General features: G+C 45.3%; 1 protein-coding gene across 3 annotated transcripts in view; it reads right to left on the reverse strand.

The window, feature by feature from the left end:
• The window catches only part of LGALS8 (galectin 8), a 35,944-nt gene extending 11,925 nt beyond the window's left edge, over positions 1 to 24,019 (reverse strand). Inside the window, exons 1-4 of one of the 3 annotated variants that reach the window (XM_026504025.4) lie at positions 23,868 to 24,019; positions 10,009 to 10,155; positions 1,978 to 2,066; positions 846 to 1,056 (exon numbers count right to left, since the gene is read on the reverse strand). In XM_026504025.4, coding sequence (XP_026359810.1) covers positions 846 to 1,056; positions 1,978 to 2,066; positions 10,009 to 10,050 — 342 coding nt within the window. In that variant the 5' untranslated portion in view covers positions 10,051 to 10,155; positions 23,868 to 24,019. Of the gene's footprint in view, positions 1 to 845; positions 1,057 to 1,977; positions 2,067 to 10,008; positions 10,156 to 23,750 lie in introns of all 3 variants that reach the window. The other 2 variants (XM_026504023.4, XM_026504024.4) reach the window with 2 other exon arrangements.
• Between the last annotated feature and the right edge of the window lie 550 nt (positions 24,020 to 24,569).

Below are 24,569 nucleotides of genomic sequence, written 5' to 3' on the forward strand. Positions count from 1 at the left end.
GGCTACTCCACGAGGCTCCCTGTCCCTCCCTCCCAAATAGGGGATGTCGGGAAAACAGGCCAAACGCAAACCGGCGTCAGACCTCAAGGAGCTTAAAATCCCACTGGCAGGTAAGGTAAACACAGGAAAAGGCACAAGAGTCCAGGAACGAGTGTTCTAAAGAACACTACAGATACACGTGCTCAGAAGGCCAGGGAAGGAGGGACGAATGGAGTTTGAGAGATTCAGGGGAAGTGTTCTGGTGGGAGCATATCCTGCAGGACAGAAAGGTCCTGCACCAGAGATGGGAAATCTTCACTCTAAGCCAACGGGTCACTCATCTGGGAGGCTCGAGGCTCCACGGGGCTGGTGGGCAAGTGTGCCCGCCCCAAGCCTCGAGAGCCACCTTCCACCTCACACGTACGCGCTAGTACGTGCAGGTATTTACTGCGCACAGGATTTCCAAGAATTCTGCACCTAAAATCTCCTGATCCTAGAGAACTCGTGGCAGGACTTCACTTTGATTCCCCACCCATCTGTCCGTCCCGGGCGCCCCCACGCTTCGAGTCACGGTGCTCACAGTTTACGATCCTGTATTCATACAATGCTGTGCTAATTCAGATCTGAGCTCAGCCATGCTGGCAGAAATAGGATGTAATAAAAAGGTCTGGCTGCCCTGGACCCATATTCCGGATGAAACAGCAGGGGCAGACAGACGTGTGCCCCACCTCACACTTGGGTACCCGCCTGGCCCCTACTTTCGAGCAAAAGGATAAAGCCACTCTTTTTCTCTGGAAATAATGGAAGGGCAAGTTTACGGACATGCAGAGCTGCCCTGGGTGCCACCATTATTCTCCAAAACCTACCTGGAATTTGTCTTTCAACACCATAATCACAATTTCAAAAGATTTTTCTTTTTTGAAAGGCACGTCGTAGGTGATCTCTTCCCACCCCCATTTTTCATTCTTCAGAGTATTGCACACGATGCAGTCGGACCACTTGAAGCGCGGATTGAAATGAAAGGCCACGTCGGCGCGCGGCTTCACGCTGCTCCCGCACTGCAGATCCACCTGGAACCTGCGAGGGCAAGGGGCCACGTGGGCACTCGGAAGGAGGCTGCCGGGGAAGGCCCAGCAAGCACCAAAACCCAGCCTCAGCGACCCGTGACGGATCCTCTGCGTGTCCACCCACGTGGCCTAAACACCTTCTTACAGAATCTTCCTTTCCCCCCTCCGTACAGAGCCCTGAGCTGTGCAGAGTAAGAGCCCACGTTTTCCAGCCCCCCGGCAAACAGGCGTCCTCCAGTGCTGGAGGCTCTGCCAAGGTGGAAATGTTCTGGAAAGCTCCCGGGAATGGCCCTAAGTCAGCTGGCACCTGCCTTTTGTCCACCCCCCTCCCCTGCCCACTCCCCTCAAACCCCACAGGGACCCACCCAGCCACCCACAACATGGTGTAAGGGCTGGATTTCTAGCTGCCGTGAGCCATGAGAAAGAGGGACAGCAGAACCGAGAGCCAGAAGAGGCCTGCTTCTCTAGATTCTACGGAGTTACCTGGAAACATACGGGCTGTCTTCTTCAGACTTGACTTTGGCTTCTTATTGAAACCGCTGTTATCTGGGCATCAGCCACACAGAGCTGGCCCAGCTTGCACTCAGACAGCCTCGTCCACAGTTTGTACCCAAAGCAAGCATCAGACAACATGCCCAGAACGGATCTTAAGCAATGATGCTGTGAGAACGTTTCACTGTAACTAGACCTTGTCCCTGGGAGTCTGACCACAATTCCTGTCATTAACTAGATATCTAATCCTTTATATTCAAACCAGACTTCCTGCAATAAAACACCCAAGTGACCTTTATTTCAGTCATTCACTCCCATCTCAGCACCTGGGCTGGGGCTGCTGATGAAAGCAAAACCAGGCCTCAAAGTATCAGAAACTGTCTCCCCACAAAAAGACCCTTCGGCCGTGTTCCTGCTTCATGAATTGCGATGGCTTTACCTGTCCGAGTCACAGGGGACATGCCCACGTATCACAATCAAAGTTCCAGGCTCCAGCTGCCCAGGAATGGTCCCGACATACGGGAGTACCTAGGAAAAATAATTTTAACAAGTGGATGTTTACGTAAAACAGAAAGACTACATTTTGAAAGGCTGCATGTAAATCTGTTTGGAATCTAGCATTTTCTACGTCACTATTCAAACAAGATAGTGACAGTATCTGAAAAGAGAAAGACACAGCTGAAAGTTCATACGACTTCTTATTTGGCTTGGGGGTTTTGTGAAATAAAATGTCTACTTAATAGGATAATTCTGATAGAAAAAACAACTTGCTGGAAGTCCTGTTCCCCTCCCCCTCCCCTTCCCCCAAAGTTCCACTGATGATCCCAACATGGGACCGAGACCACGCGAGGCCCCAAGCCCATGTTGATGGAGGCAGTGACACTTACTCACTGCCTGTGGAGGGGGCTCCGAACACAGCCCCTCCGCCACACCTGGGAGCCGAGTGTCTAATCTTCCCTGCCAGGCTTCTAGACCCTTGCTGGGAATCAGAGCTGCACGATCTCAGGGATGACTCTGGGTGCCTGTGGTCTCTCACGACACAGCACCGGCCTGGCCTGGCCTGGTCCAGTCTGTAGGCTTAGGTTCCAACAAGTATCCAGGTCCCAGCCTGCCCCTCATCACCTGGAACCCAGCCTTTTTGTCTGGGGCCGAACACACGATCAGATCTTGTCACTCCACTTCCCCAGAGGTGACTCGACTGTCCTCCCTCCACGCCCACACTGGCTGCATCTTCTGCATCACAACCATCGCCCCTTCCATTCAGGGGCATCTGAGCAAACCACGCAGGCCAGACGCCATCAAGCCTTATGCCCAGCTCACCCCAGTTAGGACATGAGTGCTAAAATCTATCCAAGGTAGCTCTGATTGTCAAGAAATAAGACCTAAAACAGGAAAGCATATAAAAGTAGCTACAGATTGGTTGCTCCTAAGCTGAAAACCTCCGGGCAAGCGCCAGCCTCTTCCACGGAACCTTCTGCAGACGCCAGGGGCCAGTGGACCCCACCCCGTTCTGACGGGCCTCACAGCACAGGAGACGCTGCCTGGATTGTACGCTGCGCAGGGCAGGCCTAGGACCAAGGTCAGGAACGATCGGTGGTTACGTGGTGAAGGAGTGGGCGCTCACCAGCCCAGAAACCGGTCCCGGCCAGAGCCGCACCCACGCAGAGGAGCAGCAGCTGAGTGGCGGCTCAACCACACGTGTGGCTGCCTTGACCAGGGAGCCAAGCGATGACCAAGAAAAGCAGGAAACGACGGAAGCCAGCTGCCCCTACTGTCGTGAGAGCTGCCGAGAGCAGGTGGGTGGGAGGAGCAGAGCCCATCGCAGCAGCAAACGCCACACATGCGGAGGCTGGCCACAGCCCCACGCCAGAGCCGCTGGGCTCCGCGCAGACCGTGTGGAAGGAATTACACGTCCACACCGATATCTGGGCCACAGCCGAGTCCAGGAACAGCCTCCTCAGGGTAAATCTGTTACTCAACTCAACAGTCTTCGTAACTTCAAATTTTATATACATTCCAAATATATTTATGCAGAATATTTAATGATGCAAAATGTTAGGGGATATAAATATTACGGAGAAAAGAGCCTACAGAACTATACACAGTATGATCTTAACCTTAAGTTAATGATGAACATAAAAAAAAAACACCGTAAAGAAATAAACCAAAAATGTTAACAAGTTTTCTTGAGGAATGGGATCTTAATTTTCTTCATATGTTTATATTTTCCAGATCTCTATCATAAGCATTTATATGTTTAAAACCACAAGTTTTTATTATATATTTAACTTTAGGGTTGGAAAGAGCTTTCTCAGACCAATAATCTATTCCCATCAATGCTAGTAAGTTCTTCACAATTGTCAATAAGTTGTTCCAGTCTGAGAAACAACAGTGCGGAATTTCCGCCACGTGGACTAACGCTTTCCACTTAGGAAAGCACCCCCCGTGGTGTCAGTCACACTCAAGTGATCTGGGTCACGGGAGTCACACGAGATGTCCTGCAGCCCACTCCTTGAACTCTTGACTGTCTGCTCCCCTGAAAAGGAAGAAGGACGCTGTTTCGTAGGCAAACGTCAAGCTTTGATGTTTCATGAATAATTTTAAAAAATTAAAACACAGTTCTGATCGCACTGGAGACAATACTGTAAGCTTAGGCCGTAGCTGGGTTTCGTGTTACCTGCCGAACATCCTAGCTGACCCTCACTGCTCTGCCTGTTTTAGGGTGACTTCTGCGATGTCTGCTGCCACAAAGGTCTCTCCCAAGCGGACTTTGCAACTGAAAGACGTATGAGAGTCCTGTCCGGGAGGAGCCTGTAGTGCACCTGGGATACGCGGCTGTTCAGAGTCACAATCTTCTCCCGTATCCGGAAGACCCTCACTCAGCCTCATCTAGGCTGCAGGGAAGGGCGAGGGACAGGACAAAAGTCCGTCACTCGGGACCGCCAGCTCAGACGGGAAGTTAGAACCAGTGACAAGAAGACGGAATCACTGAGTGTTTGCGCTGCCGGCAGGGTCGGAGGCAGAGCTGGCCCGGGTGGGGCTGGTGGTGCAAAGGGACCATTGTGGTGGGAAGAGTCTTACAGCACGACTTTTGGTGTCGTCTCTGACTCTGTGGTTGCCAAGTGTGGTCCTTCAGTCCTGCTAGAGATTCTGAGAACCACTCAGTATCACTGAATAAATTCCTTTTCTGCTTAGACTGGCTCTGTGGGGGCAACTACGAACATCTTCCCCATCTTCACATACACGGCAGTAAGTAGGTGCCAGATCAGTGCTTCAGAAAAATGTAGGAAGAATTCCAAGTTGCCCAAAGAAAGTTGATGAGGAATGTGATGTGAGCTGCGCGGTTAGGAGGGGGAAGCCAGCTCAGGGAGACATGTCCCTTTACAAAAGCAGAGAGGCAGGAAAAGACAAAACAGGTCTGGCAGACAAGCAGTTAAGGGGGCAGTTCAGGACAGAGGGTCAGACTGTAGAATGAGATCATGAAAGCGGGGTTTGGGGGCAACAGTCCAGTGGGACACAGGATGCCGGAGCGCAGGGGGTTCACTGGGAGACTGGCTACTTGCAGGCAGCCGGAGACAAGGATACAAGCCAGGATGATGGCGGTAGACACTGGGGGACACAGGGAGGAAGAGACAGACACAGAACGACTTCAAAGGAAACCATCTATAGGGGCCGCCATCTAAAATGGTAAAACTGGGGAGGAAAGAGATTTCAGAAGGAAGAAGAGTTTAGATTTGAACTCGTCTGGTGTGACGGTTGGGAGAACAGCTAAGGCCACATACACTGATGTAGGGGATTCAGGGCCACACAGTGAGTGAGTGGCAGGACTCATGCTCCAAGTCAGAGCAGAGAGGATTATTATAGGTACCAAGGTAGAGAAGCTGAGACAGGAAGAGCCAGGGGCAAAGGTTTGTAAAATGGCTTGTAAAATGAGGGAGTATGCAGAAAAGAATGAACAAAGCAGACGGGATGGTGAGCCCTGCAAGGCCTCCTGACGAGGTTGGCCCCCTGCTGGGGAGAGCACCACCACCCAGACGGCCATGGGTGGTCTCCTGCACCTAAACTGTTGGTACAAGCCATATGGTTAAGCTAAAAACCTGCTTTCCTGATGGGAGTCTGGAATCCCGGTACGTGCCAGGCGGCAGCGGACCACGTGACCAGCGCCCCATCCACCCCTGGGCAGGGAGTCTCTGCGGAGCTTCCCTGGTGGGCAGCATTTCACATGCACTGTCACAGTGTGTTGCTGCGGGGTTTCAGCACGTCCTGGGGGAGTCACCGGGAGAGGACCCGTGGGACTTTGAAGGTTTCCCCTGGACTGTGCCCCAGGTGCCTTTCCCTTAGTCACATGGCTCCGTATCGTTTCACTGTAATAAAGCACAGCCACGAGCAGGACTCTGTGCCCATGAATCATCACACCTGGGTGTGTGTCGGGGACCTCAAGGCGGGGGATGGGAAGAGAAAGGACAGAAGGATCAGTCAGCTAGACACATCAAGGAGGTCAAGTTCAATATGGGAAGGCTGTCAAAATCCTTAACATGGATAAATAAGGAAGATTTTTAAGAAGATAATGAAGTGGGTATCATGCCCTTTGACCCAGTGATTCCACTTTTACAGATTTACCCTGTAAACTACTGGCACGCATGCATAAGGCCGTACACCAGAGCGTGGGGTCCCACCACAAAAGGGAACAGTCCTTTCCTGGGAACCGGCTGAGTAAGTGATGGTATATGCGTCCAACGGGCCAGTCATGCAGCCACGAAGATGAGCGAGAAGTCCCAAGCGTGCAGACAGCTCCAAAACGCGCTGCGTGGGGAAAGCAGCACACAGGGCAGTGTCTATGCGGGCACACCCCGGAAACACTGCGGGCTCAGTTTCCGGGCACTTCCACAAAGTGAAGACTGCAGTAAAGCTAGTCAGATACATCTTTTGGTTTCCCAGTGCATAAAAAAAGAGGTTTACGTGATACTGCAGTCTATTCAGTGTGCAATGGCATTATACCTAAAGAAGAAAAAAAGTACTTTCCTTAATTTAAAAATATTGGTACAAAATGCGAACCATTGTCTGAGCTTCCAGCAGGTTATAATCACTGATCACTGTTATGATGATAATGAAAAAGTCTGAAGTGTTCCACGAATTTCCAAATTGTGACACAGACATGAAGAGAGCAAATGGTGTTAGGGAAACGGTCCTGACAGACTTGACGCCGGGCGCCCCAGACCCTCACTTCACGAGAAGCACCATGAAACGAGGTTTGTAGTGTGACACACGTGTGAAGAAACAGGACCAATAAAAGTGACACGCACGACACACTCTGGGATACTCACATGTGCTCTTGGGAAGGCTGTACACAAAACCGGGAAGTGTGGTTGCCGCGGGCAGGGAGCCGAGCACCAGCGCGGAAGGAAAATGTACGGGTTACTGTAACCCTTAAATACGGTTTGAGCTTTTAAAAATGATTTACACATACTATCTTTAGATTTTAAAAATAATAAAAAAGGAAAAGCCACTGTGTTTAATAAATGAAATTAAATTTGGAACACAGATTACCTTCAAACTATTGGGGGCTTGGTGGCATGGGAGGAGGTAGAAGTAAACAGCAGAAAGACATGGAAAGAAATGGAAACCCACAGAAGGGAAGCTGACTCGGGGAGGCAGACGTGACGTTGGATAGGAACTCCTCAGTCCTGAAGGGTTGGCGGGGCATCTCAGAGCTTTAGGTAAAAGGCCGGAACTGCTCACATGTCCTGCACATACTCAGAAGGTCTAACGGTGATCAGTAAAGATGCAAAATGAAGAGCAAGACATGATGAGTAAAGACAAAAAGGAAATTAAGAAAGAGTAAAAAAAAAAAAGAAAATCAAGAGGGCAGAGCTGTGGTTAGAGAATCAAGACAGCAGAAGAGACGCTGTCTCAGACAATGGTCAACAAGGGAGAACAAGAAGGACACGAGGCTGGAGGGACCTCGGAGGTTAAGAAAGAGTTTACTGTTTTGTGTTTAAAGATGAAGTGGTAAGGCAGAAAGGGGGTACTCAGAGGGCTAAGGAGAAAAGGATAAAGGTGGAAGCGAGGTTCCCAAGGGGACTGGAAGGATGAGCTTTCCGGCACCAGGTGGAATGAATGTTCACAACCAATTTGATTCATTGCTAAATAACGTCTGAACCAGCTAACACTCAGTCACATATTAAGAACTGTATACACAACACTGAAATAAATTCGGTATGAAAAAGCACACAGGACAGTTACACAGTGTACTGTATTTTTTCCAAGAGGACTTAATACGGATAGAATTTGCCGCCAATGTGGATGGAAGCTTTAGAAACATTAAGAAATAAAAATTAAAAGGTGGTAGTTCTGAGTCTTCATAATGCTTAATAAAGCATACAGTAAAAAGTCAAAAAACACACACATGTCCACACTGCTTAAGCTCTTCTCCCGTTTGCAGCTAGCTGCCCTTCCCATGTTCAAAAGACAATGGGGAAAAAGCAGAGGCTGCAAATAACTTTGATGTTTTAAGTCAATCGATTAGGATATGTACAAGCTAGACTTAAAAAGAATTATTTTCTTGCATTACAGTTATTTTGTTAGTGACCAGTTCAAAAAACTGAAGAAGAGCTTAGCAGTGTGCACACGTGGTGCTATGAATATTTATTAAATTTAAAGATGGAGCACAATGTCATTTTTTTACAAGATTTATTTATATTAGACAGAGAGAGAAAGATGCAGGGGGTGGGCAGGAGAGGGAGAGAGAGAATCTCCAGCAGACTCCCTGCTGAGCACGGAGCCGGACGCCGGGCTCCATCTCATGACCCTGAGATCACGACCTGAGCTGAAATCAAGAGAAGGACACAACCGGCTGAGCCACCCAGGTGCCCCAGCAAAATGTCATCTTTGCTATTTGGTTCAATCTTTCTACCTCTACCCTTTTTGGCTTGTGAAAACAGACTAGAAAACAGAAAAACAAAAAAAGCGCTATTTGCCAAAAACATTTACTTCGGAAGAACGTGTCACCACGAACTATTCTCACAACAGCAGCGAGGCCATGCGGGAGGCGTGGCTGCGCTTCCGGCCCTGGAGCAGCCCTTCGGCGGGAAATGAACTTCCACGTTCTCTTGCTTCGACCCTGTCGCTGCACGTGCTAACCCCAGAAATGACAGGACTCGTCAGCATGCTTGGATCAAGACGCACAGGGATTTCAATCTAAACGATTACTTTCTAAATCGCATTCGGATAAGGCACCTTTGTGCAAGACGGGCAGAATGGAGGAGCGTCACCTGACCAGCCCTTCCGCCTCCTGCGGGAGCCAGGACTGGATGTCAGGCACCCAGGTGGGCAGCCGGTTTGTTTTTTAATCTTTGGAGAAAGTCCATCTACAACCTTGAGCTATTGTTGCTGTTGTTTTTTAAGTAGGCTCCACACCCAACGTGGAGCCCAATGAACTCATGACCCCGAGATGAAGACCTGAGCTGAGATCAAGAATGGGATGCTTAACCGACTGAGCCACCCGGGCACCCCCAACCTTGACATGTTTTTAACTCTAGGGTAGAGAAAATCCTTTTGACTGTCTCGCTGACTTCAAACTCGGTCTTCCTTTTTAAAGGAAGCCTACTACCCAACGCTGTTTCTTCCAAAGTGGAATTTGCCTGATGTGGTGGTTGACCCTCACTCTGCACAATGGCATCAAAACCCAGGTAAAAAAGAGTTCCAACTAGAAAGGAAGTAACAGAAAAAGGGCACCATGAACACTAATGGGACTGGTGTGGGGCCCTGCTTCTAGGACTCGCACCCTCTCTCTTGCCCACCAGCAGGGGGCGGGGGGGAGTTACCAAAAAAAAAAAAAAAAAAGCAGCAACTCTACGTCAGACCTAAATTCAGGGTTTAGCTTCAGATATGCGGAAACCAGACATTTCTAAAGATTCTCATCACCACCGAAAACTAAAACAAGTTCTTTACTTCCCAGGATGTACACTGAAAGTTCCAGCAACTGCAGTCACTGGGGCTCTTGGACCACAAGACCCTAATTCCTTCCTTTCTCCATCTTGCCCCTGGCTTTTGACCTTTCCCCACCCAAGGACGAAGCAGTATTCGAAAGGCAGAGGGAAAACCTGAGGGAAACGCTGAGACATTTATTTCTCATGAACAGGGTCTAATCAAAAAAGAGCAACAAATCCATTTTCCTTTGAAAATTATGTCTTGTGGTTATCTTCCCAGCACCCCCAAAGTTGGCTTCCCTCCACCGTACCCCGTGTTCTCCACTCCGAACACACTCTCACCACCCTGTATTATCACTGTGGCTTCGTCCTCCGCTGGACTGAGCTCCAAGGGCTGTATCACCACAGTCCCTACCACAGTCCCTTTCCATATGTTCACTGAATTTGATCGTCTCTCCTCCTCGGCAATGGATAATCACTACCCAATTGGATTTGCGCTAAACCCTGCCACAGATAACAAGTGATGCTATAGAGTCAGTTACCGGGTTATAGATGATATTCTGCAGGTTTGCTAAGGACAACATCACGCTCTTCCACCTTATTGTTGATTGAGGTCTCTCTATGTAGGATCTAAGATTTTAAGCACGTTTCATTTAAAGGCTTCCCAGATTGAAACTGATGCTCTTGCCCTGTGTAAAATTAGAACAGAGGGGAGGAAAAATTAGCATGCATCACTTTTCTTCATCCTAACTTTTCAATTTAAATTACAAATTATCTTGCTTATATTTACCAAATAATAGGATGCTATTACAATCAAAGATCTGACCCCCTTCTTTCATTGTGTACTTGTGCACTAAGTGATTCTGGATTATCAGTGCAGGACATAGTGACTGAAAATATACATCAGTAGAGAAGAGGGTTCAAAATGGCCACATAGGAAGCCCCTGAGCTCACCTCCTCCTACAACTACATGTGGAATATACCTCCTTTTAAAAGGGGACCTGGACATTCGATGAGCAGGGCCTCCACAACAAGACGCAGCACAAGACAGGCAGAAGGGGCAGAAATACAGTCTCGCTGATGGAAAACCCACATCCAGACATGGTACTGCAGAGTCCACACAGATCTCAAAGGTATGGAAAATTCCCCAGAGGAGTGAGATTCAAGCTCACATCAGGCCTTACATCCTGCACAGGTGAGATGGCCCCAAAACAACTGACTTTCAAAACCAACAGGGAATCACCCATTAAAAACTACAGAACTGTAGGGAAAGGAAAACCCATTCTTAAAGGGCCCGTGTGCAGACTCACTCGACCCAGAAACCAGCACAAAAATACCAGACAAAAAGCACAGAGACAAGAGGTGAAGGAGACCCCTATTAACCTTGGAGCATCTGCTGGAGAGGGGACAGCTGGGTCCTCCCAGGGGACTGAAACACCAGCGCCAGCCGTTTTTGCTGTCTCACTCTGTCATGCTGATGTGCCCTCTAGACTGCTAATGTCAGGGGTGCACATTGCTGAGAGCCCCATGCAACCTTGCGCCTCTGCATGGCCTTGCAGCCATCGGGGCGATAACCCTGCCCACCAGAGCAACAGGAGCAGGTGCAGCCGGTGCGACAGCCCGCAGGCGGGGGACAGCCCCTCCCAGCAGCATGCCCACAGTCGCAGCGCTGCCACAACAGGAGGGCGCATGCCGCCTACGCCGGGCAGGGAGAGCCCTGGAGCAAAGTCTACGGTGGCCAGGGGGCGCTGTGTTTCTGTGCCCCACAGGACATCTACATAAAGCCACTCCTTCAGGACGAGGAGACACAGTGAACTACCTCATACACTGAAACACAGAGTTAGGCAACATGAGGAGACAGGAAAGTACGTTGCAAACAAAAGAACAACAACAAAGAATAAACAAAAAAGAAAGAAAAAAAAGAACAAGACAAAACTTCAGAAAAAGAACAAAACAGAGAGAAGCAATCTGCTCAATAAGGAGTTCAAAGCAATGATCAAAAAGGCGCTCACCGAACTAGGGAGAAGAAATGAGTGAGCACAGCGAGAACTTCAACAGACAGAAAATATAGGAAAGCACCGATCACAGCTGAAGACTATAACGGCAGAAATGAAAAATATGCTAGAGGCAATCAACAGCAGATTAGATACAGAAGAATGGATCAGAGATCTGGAAGACAGGGAAGTAGAAATCTTCCAAAATGAGCAGAAAAAAAAAAAAAGAATTTTAAGTACGATAGCATAAGGGACCTCTAGGACAACATCAAGTGTACTAACATTCACATTATAGGGGTCCCAGAAAAAGAAGAGTGAATGAAGGCAAAAAATTTTTAAAGAAATAATAGCTGAAAACTTCCCAAATCTGGGGAAGGGAACAGACATCCAGGTCCAGAAGCACAGAGAGTCCCCCCAAAATGAACCTGGATAAATCCACATGAAGTCATGTTACAATTAAAAGGTTAAAAATAAAGTGAGAATCTTAAAAGCAGCAAGGGGGGGGGGGAGGGAACAGCCCCCCCCCCCCCCCCCCGAGATTAATAGCTGATTTTTCAACAAAAACTTTTCAGGCCAGAAGGGAGAACCACAATATCTTCAAAGTGCTGAAAGGAAAAAACTTACAACTAAGAATACTTAACCCAGCAAGGTTATCATTTAGAGTTGAAGGGGAGATAAAGAGTTTCCCAGAAAAGCAAAAGCTAAGGGACTTCATCACCACTAAACAGGTTTTACAAGAAATAGTAAAGGGACTTCTTTAAGCAGAAAACACCATTACTAGAAGAAATATATATAAAAAACTCTCCCTGGTAAAGGCAAACATGTAGTACAGTAGTGGATCAACAGCAGAGAACTTTAGTATGAAGGATAAAAGAAAAAGTCGTAAATCAACTCTATGTACAATAATTAGTCAAGGGACACACAAAATAAAGGTCAGATATGACCTTAAAAAAATACACGGAAGGAGAGTAAAACTGTAGTGCCTTTACAACATGCTCCAACTTCTGCAGCACCACCTTGAAACAGACGGCTAGATACACAGGTTGTTACAAATGAACCACGAGCTAAAGCCGATAATAGATAAACACACATAAAAGAGAAAGGAATCCAAACATTACAGGAAGAAAAGTCATCAAATCACAGGGAAAGAAAAGTACAAAATCAACCAGAAAACTAAAGACGAAGTGGAACGAATACACACTTATCAATAATTACTTTTAATGTAAATGGACTAAACGCTCATCAAAAGACTTAGGATGGCTGAGTGGATTTCAAAAAACAAAAACCCCAAAACAATAAGGTGGAGGATTGCTGGGAAGATGGTGGAGTCGGAGGACCCTCAGCCCACCTTGTTCCACAGATACAATTAGATAATACCCGTACTCGTGTAGAAAACCAGAAAACAACCTGAAGGCAGAACAAACTCCACAATGAAATGTAGAGAAAAGACCACAAAGAAGAGGGTAGGAAGGGTGGACGCGCAGTGAGGAGCTAAATGGACCACGAGCCTGTCCACGGGAGGGAGGAATCCGCAGGCACAGGGAAGGGAAACAGACTATTGCACTGAGAAGATCACACGGGGAAGACAAATGCCCTTAACATTTGGCTTTGAAAACCAGAGGGGCTGAATTTTGTGAGTTTGTACAACCAGTGGGACTTAAAGCCTGGAATTCTAAAAATTAATGGGCCCAGCTGTGGAAGAGCCCAGAGGACGACAAGAAGCCCAGTCCTCGCCCTTAAAGAAAGAGCTCAACAAACAGCCTAGAGAGATACAGAACAGAAGCAGTAATTTGGAAAATGCCTGGGGCCACGGGAGGGAGATTTATTTACTAATCTCAGAGCTTGTCCCGGAGGGGCAGGGATCACTGGGATACTCCTCCAAGAAGAAAGAAACTGGCAAGCACCATTTCCCTCCCCCCACCACAGCATAAACACACAGCCACCTGCCCACCTGCGGGAACCAGTGCTGTGTTGACTTTCACTGCCTAACTTGCTTCCATGGCTCCCCGCTCCCTGGCCTTCGGGAATGTACTGCTTTTAGCCAGGCGTGCTTCAGTTCGCGTCAGGACCTCTCCTATAGAAAACCAGCGGTGTGCCAACCTTGCTAACACTGTTGCCCCACTGCACCCCACTAGACCTCATGTTGCGGATCCACCCCCTCCAATACACTCTTGGATGGAGCCCATTCAAATCCGGGCCACAAGCCTGGCAGTGTGCAAGCAGCCCTGACAGGGGCCAGCACAACTCCAAACGATTACTGCACCGGGGCGAGGGGAACATAACCACACACGCCAGTCTGACTGCCGACCCAGCAGAGGACTGAGGGCAGACATCTGCTCTGACTGCAGGTCCCACCCACCAACTAAAGCTTCGCAGGGAACAACACAGAGCACCCTGAAGTTTGGAGTTACTACATCTCTGGCAAATGCCTGACTCAACTCAAGCCCACAGCAGCCCAAGACTGGTCCGCTAATACCGCAAGGACCAAACACTGCACACAGCAGACAAAGAGAGCCGCTGAGGATGAATGGACTGAAGTCAAAAGTGGTCAAAACCACACCACAGTGCGTGCAACACACACAGGATACACCCCTGGGCACCAGGTTCCAGTGAACAGGGGACACTGCACTGCAGGACACTACAGGAACAAGTCCTCATAAAGCCATGACTTTCAAGAACAGGAGACATAGGTGACTTTCCCAACACAGAGAAACAGAGAGTTAGACAAAATGAGGAAGCAGAGGAATATGTTCCAAATGAAAGAACAGGACAAAACCACAGCAAGAGACCTAAGCAAAATGGAGATAAGTAATATGCCTGATAGAGAATCTAAAGTAATAATCATAAAGTACTCACTGGACTTGAGAAAAAAGTGGAGGACATCAGTGAGACCCTGAACAGAGATAACGAAGAACCAATCAAAGATGAAGAACACAATAAATGAAATTAAAAATACCCTCATGGAATAAACAGCAGGGTACCAAAGCAGAAGAATGAATCAGTGACCTGCAGGACAGAAAGTAATGGAAAGTAATCAAGCTGAGCAGATGAGAGAGAAAAAAAATGCAACATGAGAACAGACTCAGGGAACTCAGTGACTCCATCAAGCATAACATTTGCATTATAGAAATCTTAGAAGGAGAAGAGAGTAAATGGGGGGGGGGCAGAAAATTTATTTGAAAAAATAATAGCTGAAATCTTCCCAAATTTGGGCAAGGAAACAGACATCCAGATCTAGGAGACACAGAGATCCCCCAACAAAATCAACCCAAAGTGGTCCACACCAAGGCACATAGTAATTAAAATGGCACAAAAGTAGTGATAATGTGAGCATTTTAAAAGCCGCAAGAGAAGGGGAACTCCATGAGCCTATCAGCTGAGTCTTCAGCAGAAACCATGCAGGCCAGAAGGCAGTAGCATGATATATTTAAAGCACTGAAAGGAAAAAAATCTGCAGCCAATAATCTATCAAGCAAGGCTATCTTTCAGAATAGAAGAGGTAAAGAGTTTCCTAGATAAACAAAAGCTAGAGGAGTTCATGACCACTAAAACAGCCCTACCAGAAATGTTAAAGGGGACTAATTGAGTGGAAAGGAAAAACCATGAGTAAGAGTAACAAGTAGGAAGCACAAAAGCAGTAAAAATAAGTGTATCTGTAAAAATCACTCAAGCCATGCATAAAATAAAAGAATGTAAAGTATGATACCATATACCTAAAATGTGGGGACAGAGAACTGAAGAATAGGTTTAAACTTAAGCAATCATCAACTTAATGCAGACTGCTATATATGTAAAATGTTATATACAAACCTAATAGTAACCACAAATCAAAAACTAGTAACAGATATGCAAAAATAAAAGAGAAAGAAATCCAAGTAAATCATTAAAGAAAGCACACTTACCATTAGAGAAGGGAGCAAGGGTAGAATGTAATACAGAAGAACTATAAAAACAACCACAAGATAAGTATCAAATGGCAATAAATACATACCTATCAATAATTACTTGGAATGTAAATGGACTAAATTCTCTAATTAAAAGACAAAGGGTGAGGAGTGCCTGAGTGGCTCAGTCAGTTGAGCACCCGACTTTTGGTTTCAGTTCGTGTCGTGATTTCAGGGTCCTGGGACTGAGCCCGGCATTGGGCTCCACTCAGCATAGAGTACTTGTCCCTCTCTTCCCTCTGCTCCTCCCCCTGTTTGCACACGCCCACGCTTTCTCTCTCTCTCTAATAAATAAAATCTTTAAATCTTTAAAAAAAAATCTAAGATCTTTAAAAAATAATAAATTTAAATAAATTAAAAAAATAAAAGACATAGAGTGACAGAGTGGATTAAACACACACACACACACACACACACACACACACACAAACAAGACTAGGGGTACCTAGGTGGCTCAGTCAGTTAAGCATCTGACCTTGGATCAGATCATGATCTTGGGGTTCTGGGATCAAGCCCACATCAGACTCCCTCTTCCTCTGCTTGTGCTTGATCTCTATCTCAGATAAATAAATAAGGTCTTTAAACACACACACAAACACATACACACACACACACACACACACACACACACATGACCCATCTATCTGCTGCCTACAAAAGACTCATTGCAGAACTGTAGACATATGCAGGCTGAAAGTGGGGGAATGGAGAAATATCTATCATGCAAATGGATGTCAAAAGAAAACCAGAGTAGCAAAATAGACTTTAAAATAAAGACTATAACAAGAGACAAAGAAAGATACTATATAATCATAGAGGGAACAATCCAACAAGAAGATATAACAATCTTAAATATATATGCACTCAACATGGAGTACCCAAATACATTAAAAGGTTAATAATAAACATAAAGGAACTAATCGACAATAACACAATAATAGTAGGGGACTTTAACACCCCACTTATATCAATAGACAGATCATCCAAACAGAAAAACAAGGAAACAGTGGCTTTGAACAACACACTGGACCAGATGGATTTAACAGATATAATCAGAACATTCCATCCTGAAATAGCAGAATACACATTCTTTTCAAGAGTATACAGAACATTCTCCACAACAGATCATATATTAGGCGACACAACAAGCATCTATGAATTCAAAAAGATCAAAATCACACCATGCTATGAAACTAGAAATCAACCACAAGAAAAAAATGTGAGAAGAGCCAAATACACAGATTTTTAAATAACATGCTACTAAACAATGAATGGGTCAACCAAAAAATCCAAGAGGAAATAAAAAAATACATGGAGACAAATGAAAATGAAAACACAACAGTCCAAAATCTTTGGGATGTGGCAAAAGTGGTTCTAAGAGGGAAGTTCATAGCAATACAGACCTACCTCAAGAAGAAAAATAAAAAACCAAATAATCTAACCTTACACCTCAAGGAACTAAGGAAAAAAAAAAACCAAAACCAGCAGAAGGAAGGAAGCAATAAGTATTAGAGCAGAAATTAGCAATTTGGAAACTAAAAAAATACAACAGATCAGTGAAACCAGAAGCCATCTCTTTGAAAAGATCAACAAAATTTATAAATCTTTATCCAGACTCATCCAATCAATCAACCAATAAATAAAGAGGATTTTAAAAAATCAGAAATGAAAGAGGAGAAAGAACTGACACCACAGAAATACAAAAGATTAGCAAGAGAATATTATGAAAAATTATATGCCAACAAATTGGACGACCTAAAACAAATGGATTAATCCTAGAAACACATAACCTACCAAAATTGAAGCAGGAAGAAATAGGAAAATTTCAACAGACCAATGACTAGCGATAAAATTGAATCAGAAATCAAAAAACACCCAACAAACAAAAGTCTAGGACAAGATGGCTGTGCAAGCAAATTCTACCAAACATTTAAAGAAGAGTTAATACCTATTCTCAAACTATTCCAAAAAATGGAAAAGGAAGGAAAACATTTCCATTCACATATGAGGCCGTATATGAGGAGACTCACTTCAGATCTAAGGACATACACTGACTAAAAGTGAAAGGATGGAAAAATATATTCCACACAAATAGGAAAGAAAGGAAAACTGGTGTAGCAATACTTATATCAGACAAAATAGATTTTAAAACAAAGACTGTAACAAGAGACAAGGACATTACATAATGATAAAATCAACCCAACAAGATATAACACTTGTAAATATTTATTCACCCAACATAGGAGCATGTAAATATATAAAGCAAATATGAACAAACACAAATGGAGACATTAACAGCAACACAGTAACAGTGGGGAACTTTAACACCCCACTTACATCGCTGGATAGATCATCCAACCAAAAAATTACCAAGCAAACACTGGCCTTAGAAGATACATCAGACCAGGTGGACTGAATAGATATATATACAAAACATCCAATCCAAAAACAGCAGATACAAATTCCTCTCAAGTACACATGGAAATTCTCTAGGAAAGATCACACATAGGCCACAAAATAAGTCTCAATAAATTTTAGAAGACTGAAATCATATCAAGCAACTTTTCCAACCACAATAGAATGAACTAGAAATCAATTACAAGAAGAAGGAAAAAAAGAAACACAAACGTGTGGAGAGTAAAGAACATGCTACTAAATAACTAATGGGTCAATGAAAAAATCAACGAGGAAATAAAATCCCTTTAGACAAATGAAAACACAACATTCTAAAATATAAGGAATGTAGCAAAAGCAGTTCTAAGAGGGAAATTCATCGCCTAATAGAAATAGAATAGAACAAAAAGATAGAATAGAAATAGAATAGAAAAAAAAGAACAAAGTGCAAAATTAGTAAGAGGAAGGAGATAATAAATATCAGAGCAGAAATAAAGGAACGGAGATTTAAAAAAATAGTAAAGTTCAATGTAACGGGTTCTTTGAAAAGAAACAATATTGATAAACCTTTAACCAGACTCATCAAGAGAAAGACAGAGCCCAATAAATAACATCAGAAATGAAAGAGGAGAAATTACAACTGATACCATAGAAATAAAAGGATCATAAGAGACTACTACGAATGATTATATCCCAACAAATTAGACAACCTAGAAGAAATAGATAAATGCTTAGAAACATACAATCTTTCAAGATTGAATCAGGTAGAAATTGAAAATCTGAAGAAACCAATTACTAGTAATGAAATTGAATTTGTAACCAAAAAACTCCTAACAAACAGAAGTCCAGGACTAGAAAGCTTCACAGGTGAATTCTACCAAACATTTCAAGAATTGTTAATACCTATTCTTCTTAAACTACTCCAAAAAAACTAAAGAGGAAGGAATGCTTCCACTCCAAATTCATTCTACAAGGCCAACTTTACCCTGATACCAAAACCATACAAAGACACTACCAAAAAAAAAAAAAAAATTACAGGCCAATATCCCGGATGAACATAGATGTAAAAATCCTGAACAAAATATTAACAAACAGAATTCAGCAATACATTAAAAGGATCATGCACATGACCAAATGGGATTTATTCTGGGGATGCAAGGTTCTTTCAATAGCTGCAAATCATTTAATGTGATTTACCACATTAACAAAACAAAGGATGAAAATCATATGAACAGCTCAATAGATGCAAAAAAGCTTTGCTTAAATTCAATATCCACTTTTGATAAAAACTCTCAAAAAAGTGAGTAGAGAGGGAACAGCATAATAGAGGCCACGTATATGACAAGCGCACAGCTAACATACTCAACAGGGAAACGCTGAGAGCTTTTCCTCTCAGATCAGGAACAAGTCTGCCCACTTATGCCATTTGTATTCAGCACAGTATTGGAAGTCCTAGTCACAGCCATTAGGCAAGAAAAATAAATAAAAGCCATCCAAATTGGAGAGGAATAAGTAAAACTGTTGCTATTTGCAGATGACATACTATGTAAAAAAAACCGTAAAGCCTCCACCAAAAAAACTATTAGAATAAATGAATTCGGTAAAGTTGCAGTATACAAAAATCAATATACGGAAATCAGTGCATTTCTATACAGTAATAATGAACTCTCAGAAACAGACATTAATAATCCCATTCACCATTCCATCAGGAATAATAAAGTACCTAGGAATAAATTTAATCAAGGAGGTGAAAGACCTGTAATCTCAAAACTGTAAGACACTGATGAAAGAACCTGAAGATGACACAAATAAATATAAAGATATACCATGTTCACAGACTGGAAGGATTAATATTGTCAAAATGTCCATACTACCGAAAGTAATCTACAGATTGAATGCAATCCCTATCAAAATACAATGGCATTTTTCACATAACTAAAACAAATAATCCTAAAATCTGTATGGAATCACAAACAAAAAACAAAAAACAAATAGCCAAAGCAATGTTGACAAAGAACAACAGAGCTGGAGGTATCACACTCCCAGATTTCAAAGTACACCACAAGGTATAGTAATCAAAAACAGACAAACAGATCAATAGAACACAACAGCACAGAAACAAACCCCCGGTTACATGGTCAGTTTGTTTACAACAAAGGAGGCAAGATGGGGAAAAGAGAGTCTCTTCAATAAGTGATGTTGAGAAAACTAGACAGCTACATGCAAAAGAATGAAACTGGGCCACTTTCTCATACCATATACAAAAATAAACTTTAAATGGATTAAAAACTTAAATATAAGACCTGAAACCATAAAACTCTTAAAAGGAAACATAGGCAGGAAGCGCTCTGACATCAGTGTTAGCAGTATTTTTCTGGATCTGTCTCCTCAGGCAAGGACAACAGAAGCAAACATTAACAAACGGGCCTACAACAAAAGAAAAAGCTTCTGCACAGTGAAGGAAGCCATCAACAAACAAAAAGGAAACCCACCGAATGGAAGAAGGTATTTGCAAATTATACCCCAATAAGGGGTTAACATCCAAAATACATAAAAAAACTCATACAACTCAGTACCAAACAATCTGATTTAAAAATGAGCAGAACATTATACGCAACTAATAAATCATCGAACTTTAAACAAAAAGAAAATGAGAACACCTGAACAGACCTTTTTCCAAAGAAGGCATACGGATAAGCAACAGGCACAACATCACTCAACAGATGCTCAACAGCACTAATCAGCAGGGAAATGCAAATCAAACCCACAATTGAGAGGTCACCTCACACCTGTCCGAATGGCTAAAATCAAAAGGACAAGAAATTACAAGTGTTGACAAGGATGTGGAGAAAAGGGAACCCTCGTGTGTTGCTGGTGGGAATGTAAATTGGTGCTGCCACTGTGGGAAACAGTATGAAGGTTCCTCAAAAGTTAAAAATAGAACTGTCATATGATCCAGCAACTCCACTTCTTGGTATTTACCCAAGAAAATGAAAAACGCTAATTGGAAAAGACCTATATAATCCTATGTTCATTACATTATTATTTACAATAGCTAAGATATGGAAGCAACCTAATGTCCATCATAGTCGAACTGATAAAGAAGATGTGGTTTATACATATAATGGAATAGGACTCAGACATAAAAAATAATGAAATCTTGCCATTTGTGACAAACATGGATGGATCTAGAGGGTGTTATGCTAAGTGAAACACGTAACAAAACAGAAACAGACTCATAGGTACAGAGGGTTGCCAGACAGAACAGGGGTGGGAGGGATGGAGAAAACAGGTGAAGGAAATGAAGAGGTACAATCTTCCAGTTATAAAGTAAATAAGAAAAGGGATATGGGGCGCCTGGGTAGCGCAGTCGTTAAGCGTCTGCCTTTGGCTCAGGGCGTGATCCTGGCGTTCCCGGATCCAGTCCCACATCAGGCTCCTCCGCTGGGATCCTGCTTCTTCCTCTCCCACTCCCCCTGCTGTGTTCCCTCTCTCGCTGGCTGTCTCTCTGTCACATAAATAAATAAAATCTTTAAAAAAATTTAAAAAATTAAAAAAAAAAAAGAAAAGGGATATAACAGGGAATGTAGTCAATAACAGTGTAACAATCTTGTATGGTGATGTCACCAGCTAGACCCCAAGACCTGACCTTTACTACCCACCTCCTTGTACCCATCAACGCTGGTCCTGCATTTTTCCTTAAGCTCTTCTTTCCAGCTTTTTTTTTTTTTTTTTTTAGATTTTATTTATTTAAGATAGAGCAAGAGTGAGAGAGAGAGAGCACAAGCGGGGGAGTAGCAGACAGAGCGAGAAGTGAGGTTCCCCACTGAGCAGGGAGCCCAGAACCCTGGAATCATGACCTGAAGGCAGATGCTTAACCCGCTTAACCTAGGTGCCCCTCCAGCTTAACTCAGGCAAAAGATCCTGTGGGAATAACATCCCAGGTTGGAAACAGAAACTACCCCTCAATCAATAATGACTGCCCAGGGGAAGAGCTCTGGTGGCCCTAAACCCCTGACTCAGACCTGTACACATGGACCAAGGAGTGACCTCTGGAATAACCAACAATCACCTTTACCTCATTATAATACTAATGTAATATCAAGGAGGAGTGCAAACTTCATTTACGTAACAGCCAATTCACCCTTCCTGGGGGAGTCCCAGCTTTGCAAGTTACTCCCCAGGATCTCCTTATTTGATGCACATAAAGCTTCCTTTGTGGGACAACTCACCTGGGTGTAGTTTCTATCTCTGAGTCACCAAGGAGCAAACTCCTGTTGGTTCCGTTACAGTAACAGATGTTTACTACATATAGTCAATATCACTGTAACAATTTTGTGGTGATAGATGTTAGTTAGATTTACTGTGATCATCTCACAAGTAATGTATATAAACTTCATATAAATACTGACTCAATGTTACATCTGAAACTAATACAACATTATATGTAAATTATTCTTTAATAAAAAAGACACAAGTTTATCAGATCATGCAGTCAACTTAATAACAGTAAGAGGAAAGATGTTAATTGTCATAAGCTAAATTAGCACTACCTGTCCTTTATTTTTTACCACCCAAGTCCTGAAGTTGCTCAAACAGAAATACAACCAAATAATAAATTTAGAATACATTCATAGAAAATATCTAACTTGGAATTTATTACTAAAAATACAATAACAGTAAATAGTCGTGTACAACTACCAAAGATATTCATTTAACTCTTGTCATCTGTACAGTAAGAATAAGAATAGCATTCACCTCACAGGTTCGTTCTGATTAAATGAATTAATAAAACAATGGAATAGTAAGTGCTTTATAAATTTTTGCCCCTATTTTAATAGAAGGCATTGCTCTTCCTCCTCCAAATTAAACAAGTCAAAAAGAAAAAAATCCAGGGCCGCCTGGGTGACTCATCGGTTAAGCCTCTGACTCTGGCTGGGATCCTGATCTGGACTCCCCGCTCAGCGGGCAGTCTGCTTGTCCCTCTCCCTCTGTCCCTCCCCTCAAGCTGTCTCTCTCAAACAAATCAATAAAAGCTTAAAAAACAAAAAAAAAATCCAATGCCTTGAATATCAATGATATAGTTTCCCTTGTGGCTTAAAAAGAAAAAAATTAACTATGGGGTGGCGGAGGACTGTGCGCGCTTCGCATCAGCCACAGCTTTAAAGATTGAAGTACTCCTCTGGGAGAAGACCCCATTCAACAGCTGCAGGAAGACTTCAGTCGTCAAGCAGAACTAAAAGAGAAACGAAAGGGAAGCTTCCCACATTCTCTTCCGCCAATTCTGTCATTAGACCGCACGCAGTAACCACATCTCCGAGTTTCTATTGAGAAAAACAAGGCACCGCATCCCTCTCTGTTCACCACCGAACCGTAACCCCAGCCTGTCATTAATTCGGACATCAGTCGAAACCTTAAAACGCTTCCTTCTGCTCCGAAAGTGCAGGAAGGGCGAGTACGAGCAGAAAGGAGGGACACAGAGATGCCATAGCCACATTCATAATTTACATCGTGAGCAAGAGTGACCCGTGTGAACCGAGCCGGCACGAAACCAGTCACTGCCCCAGTGTCCACGGGGACGCACGGGGACGGGGCCGGCTGTTCGCTCGCTTCACGAAAAGCCATCATCGTGTTTTAGGGTCAAAGCAACGGCGGCGGCCCTGGCACGCGAACTTTTTCACCCTGCAGTGACATGACTCTGCACGCTGAACTGCCGTGTTTTCAGAGCGCGGGAGCGCAGAGGATGGGGGTGGGGGCCGGCAGGTGCCAGGGCAGCCGGGGACCCGAGGCTCGGCCTGGGGGCCGGCAAGTGCCAGGGCAGCCAGGGACCCGAGGGTCTGCGGCGGGGCGGCCCCCGCTGTCCGCAGCCGCCGCCAGCAGGGCCGCCGCTCCCGCGCCCAGTCCCTCCCGGGAGCTTCCCGCCACCCCGCCCCGCGCGGCCGCGGGCAGGACCTGTGCGACCAGGGCGCCGACACGTCCCTGCCACCGACCTCCGGACTCCGAGACAGCGACGTCCGCAGCCCGTCCTCGTCTGGCGCTGCCCCGGCGAAGCGCCGCCGGCCGACTCACCCCGGGACTGGCGTCGCAGGTGCCCGGCGCACAGGACGCTTCCTCTGCCGCAGCGCGTTAAGCGGGAGCCCGGGATACGAGGGGACTACGGGAAGCCGAAGGTGTCAGCCCGCCTCCATTTCCTGGTTCGCGGGCCCCGCCTCTGCGTGCGGCGCGCGCTCGGGGCCCTGCGGGCTCGGGGCCCGGCTGCTGCGGGTCCCCCCGAGCGAGGCCTTCCGCACAGTCCCCGGGGGTGGGGCCGCGCCCGGCCGGCTGCGGGGCGGACGCAGAGGGTGCTTGACGAGTTCCCGAGCGCGTCCGCCCCGTCGTCGGGGGCCGGCGGGAAGGGCGGGGAAATGGGCTGGAAAGGAGAACAACGGTGCTCGCTCGGCTGCGCGCGTTTCCGCCCGCACGCCCCCGGGGCGTCGGTGGAGCGGTGCGGGAGCGGGCTGGGCCGGCTGCGGGGCGTCGGTCGGCTACTCCCACACGGGGCTGCAGCCGCCGCGCGCCGCCCGCCAAGTACTCCGCGTATTAGTTTTCTCCGTTACACGCCTCCCTGGGGAAGAACGCCCGCAGCCCCGGGCGCAGGCACGCGCGCTTCGACGAGCAGGAAACGACCGATTTCTCGGTCAAGGACCCACCCCGGCGGCTGGTTCGCTGCAAAAACAGGGAAATGCAAATAAAGTTACGTCAGCCGCCCTGAACAGCTGGGGGCTTGCCCTC

Source organism: Ursus arctos, unplaced genomic scaffold (assembly GCF_023065955.2).
Source record: "Ursus arctos isolate Adak ecotype North America unplaced genomic scaffold, UrsArc2.0 scaffold_7, whole genome shotgun sequence".
NCBI classification, from domain to species: domain Eukaryota; kingdom Metazoa; phylum Chordata; class Mammalia; order Carnivora; family Ursidae; genus Ursus; species Ursus arctos.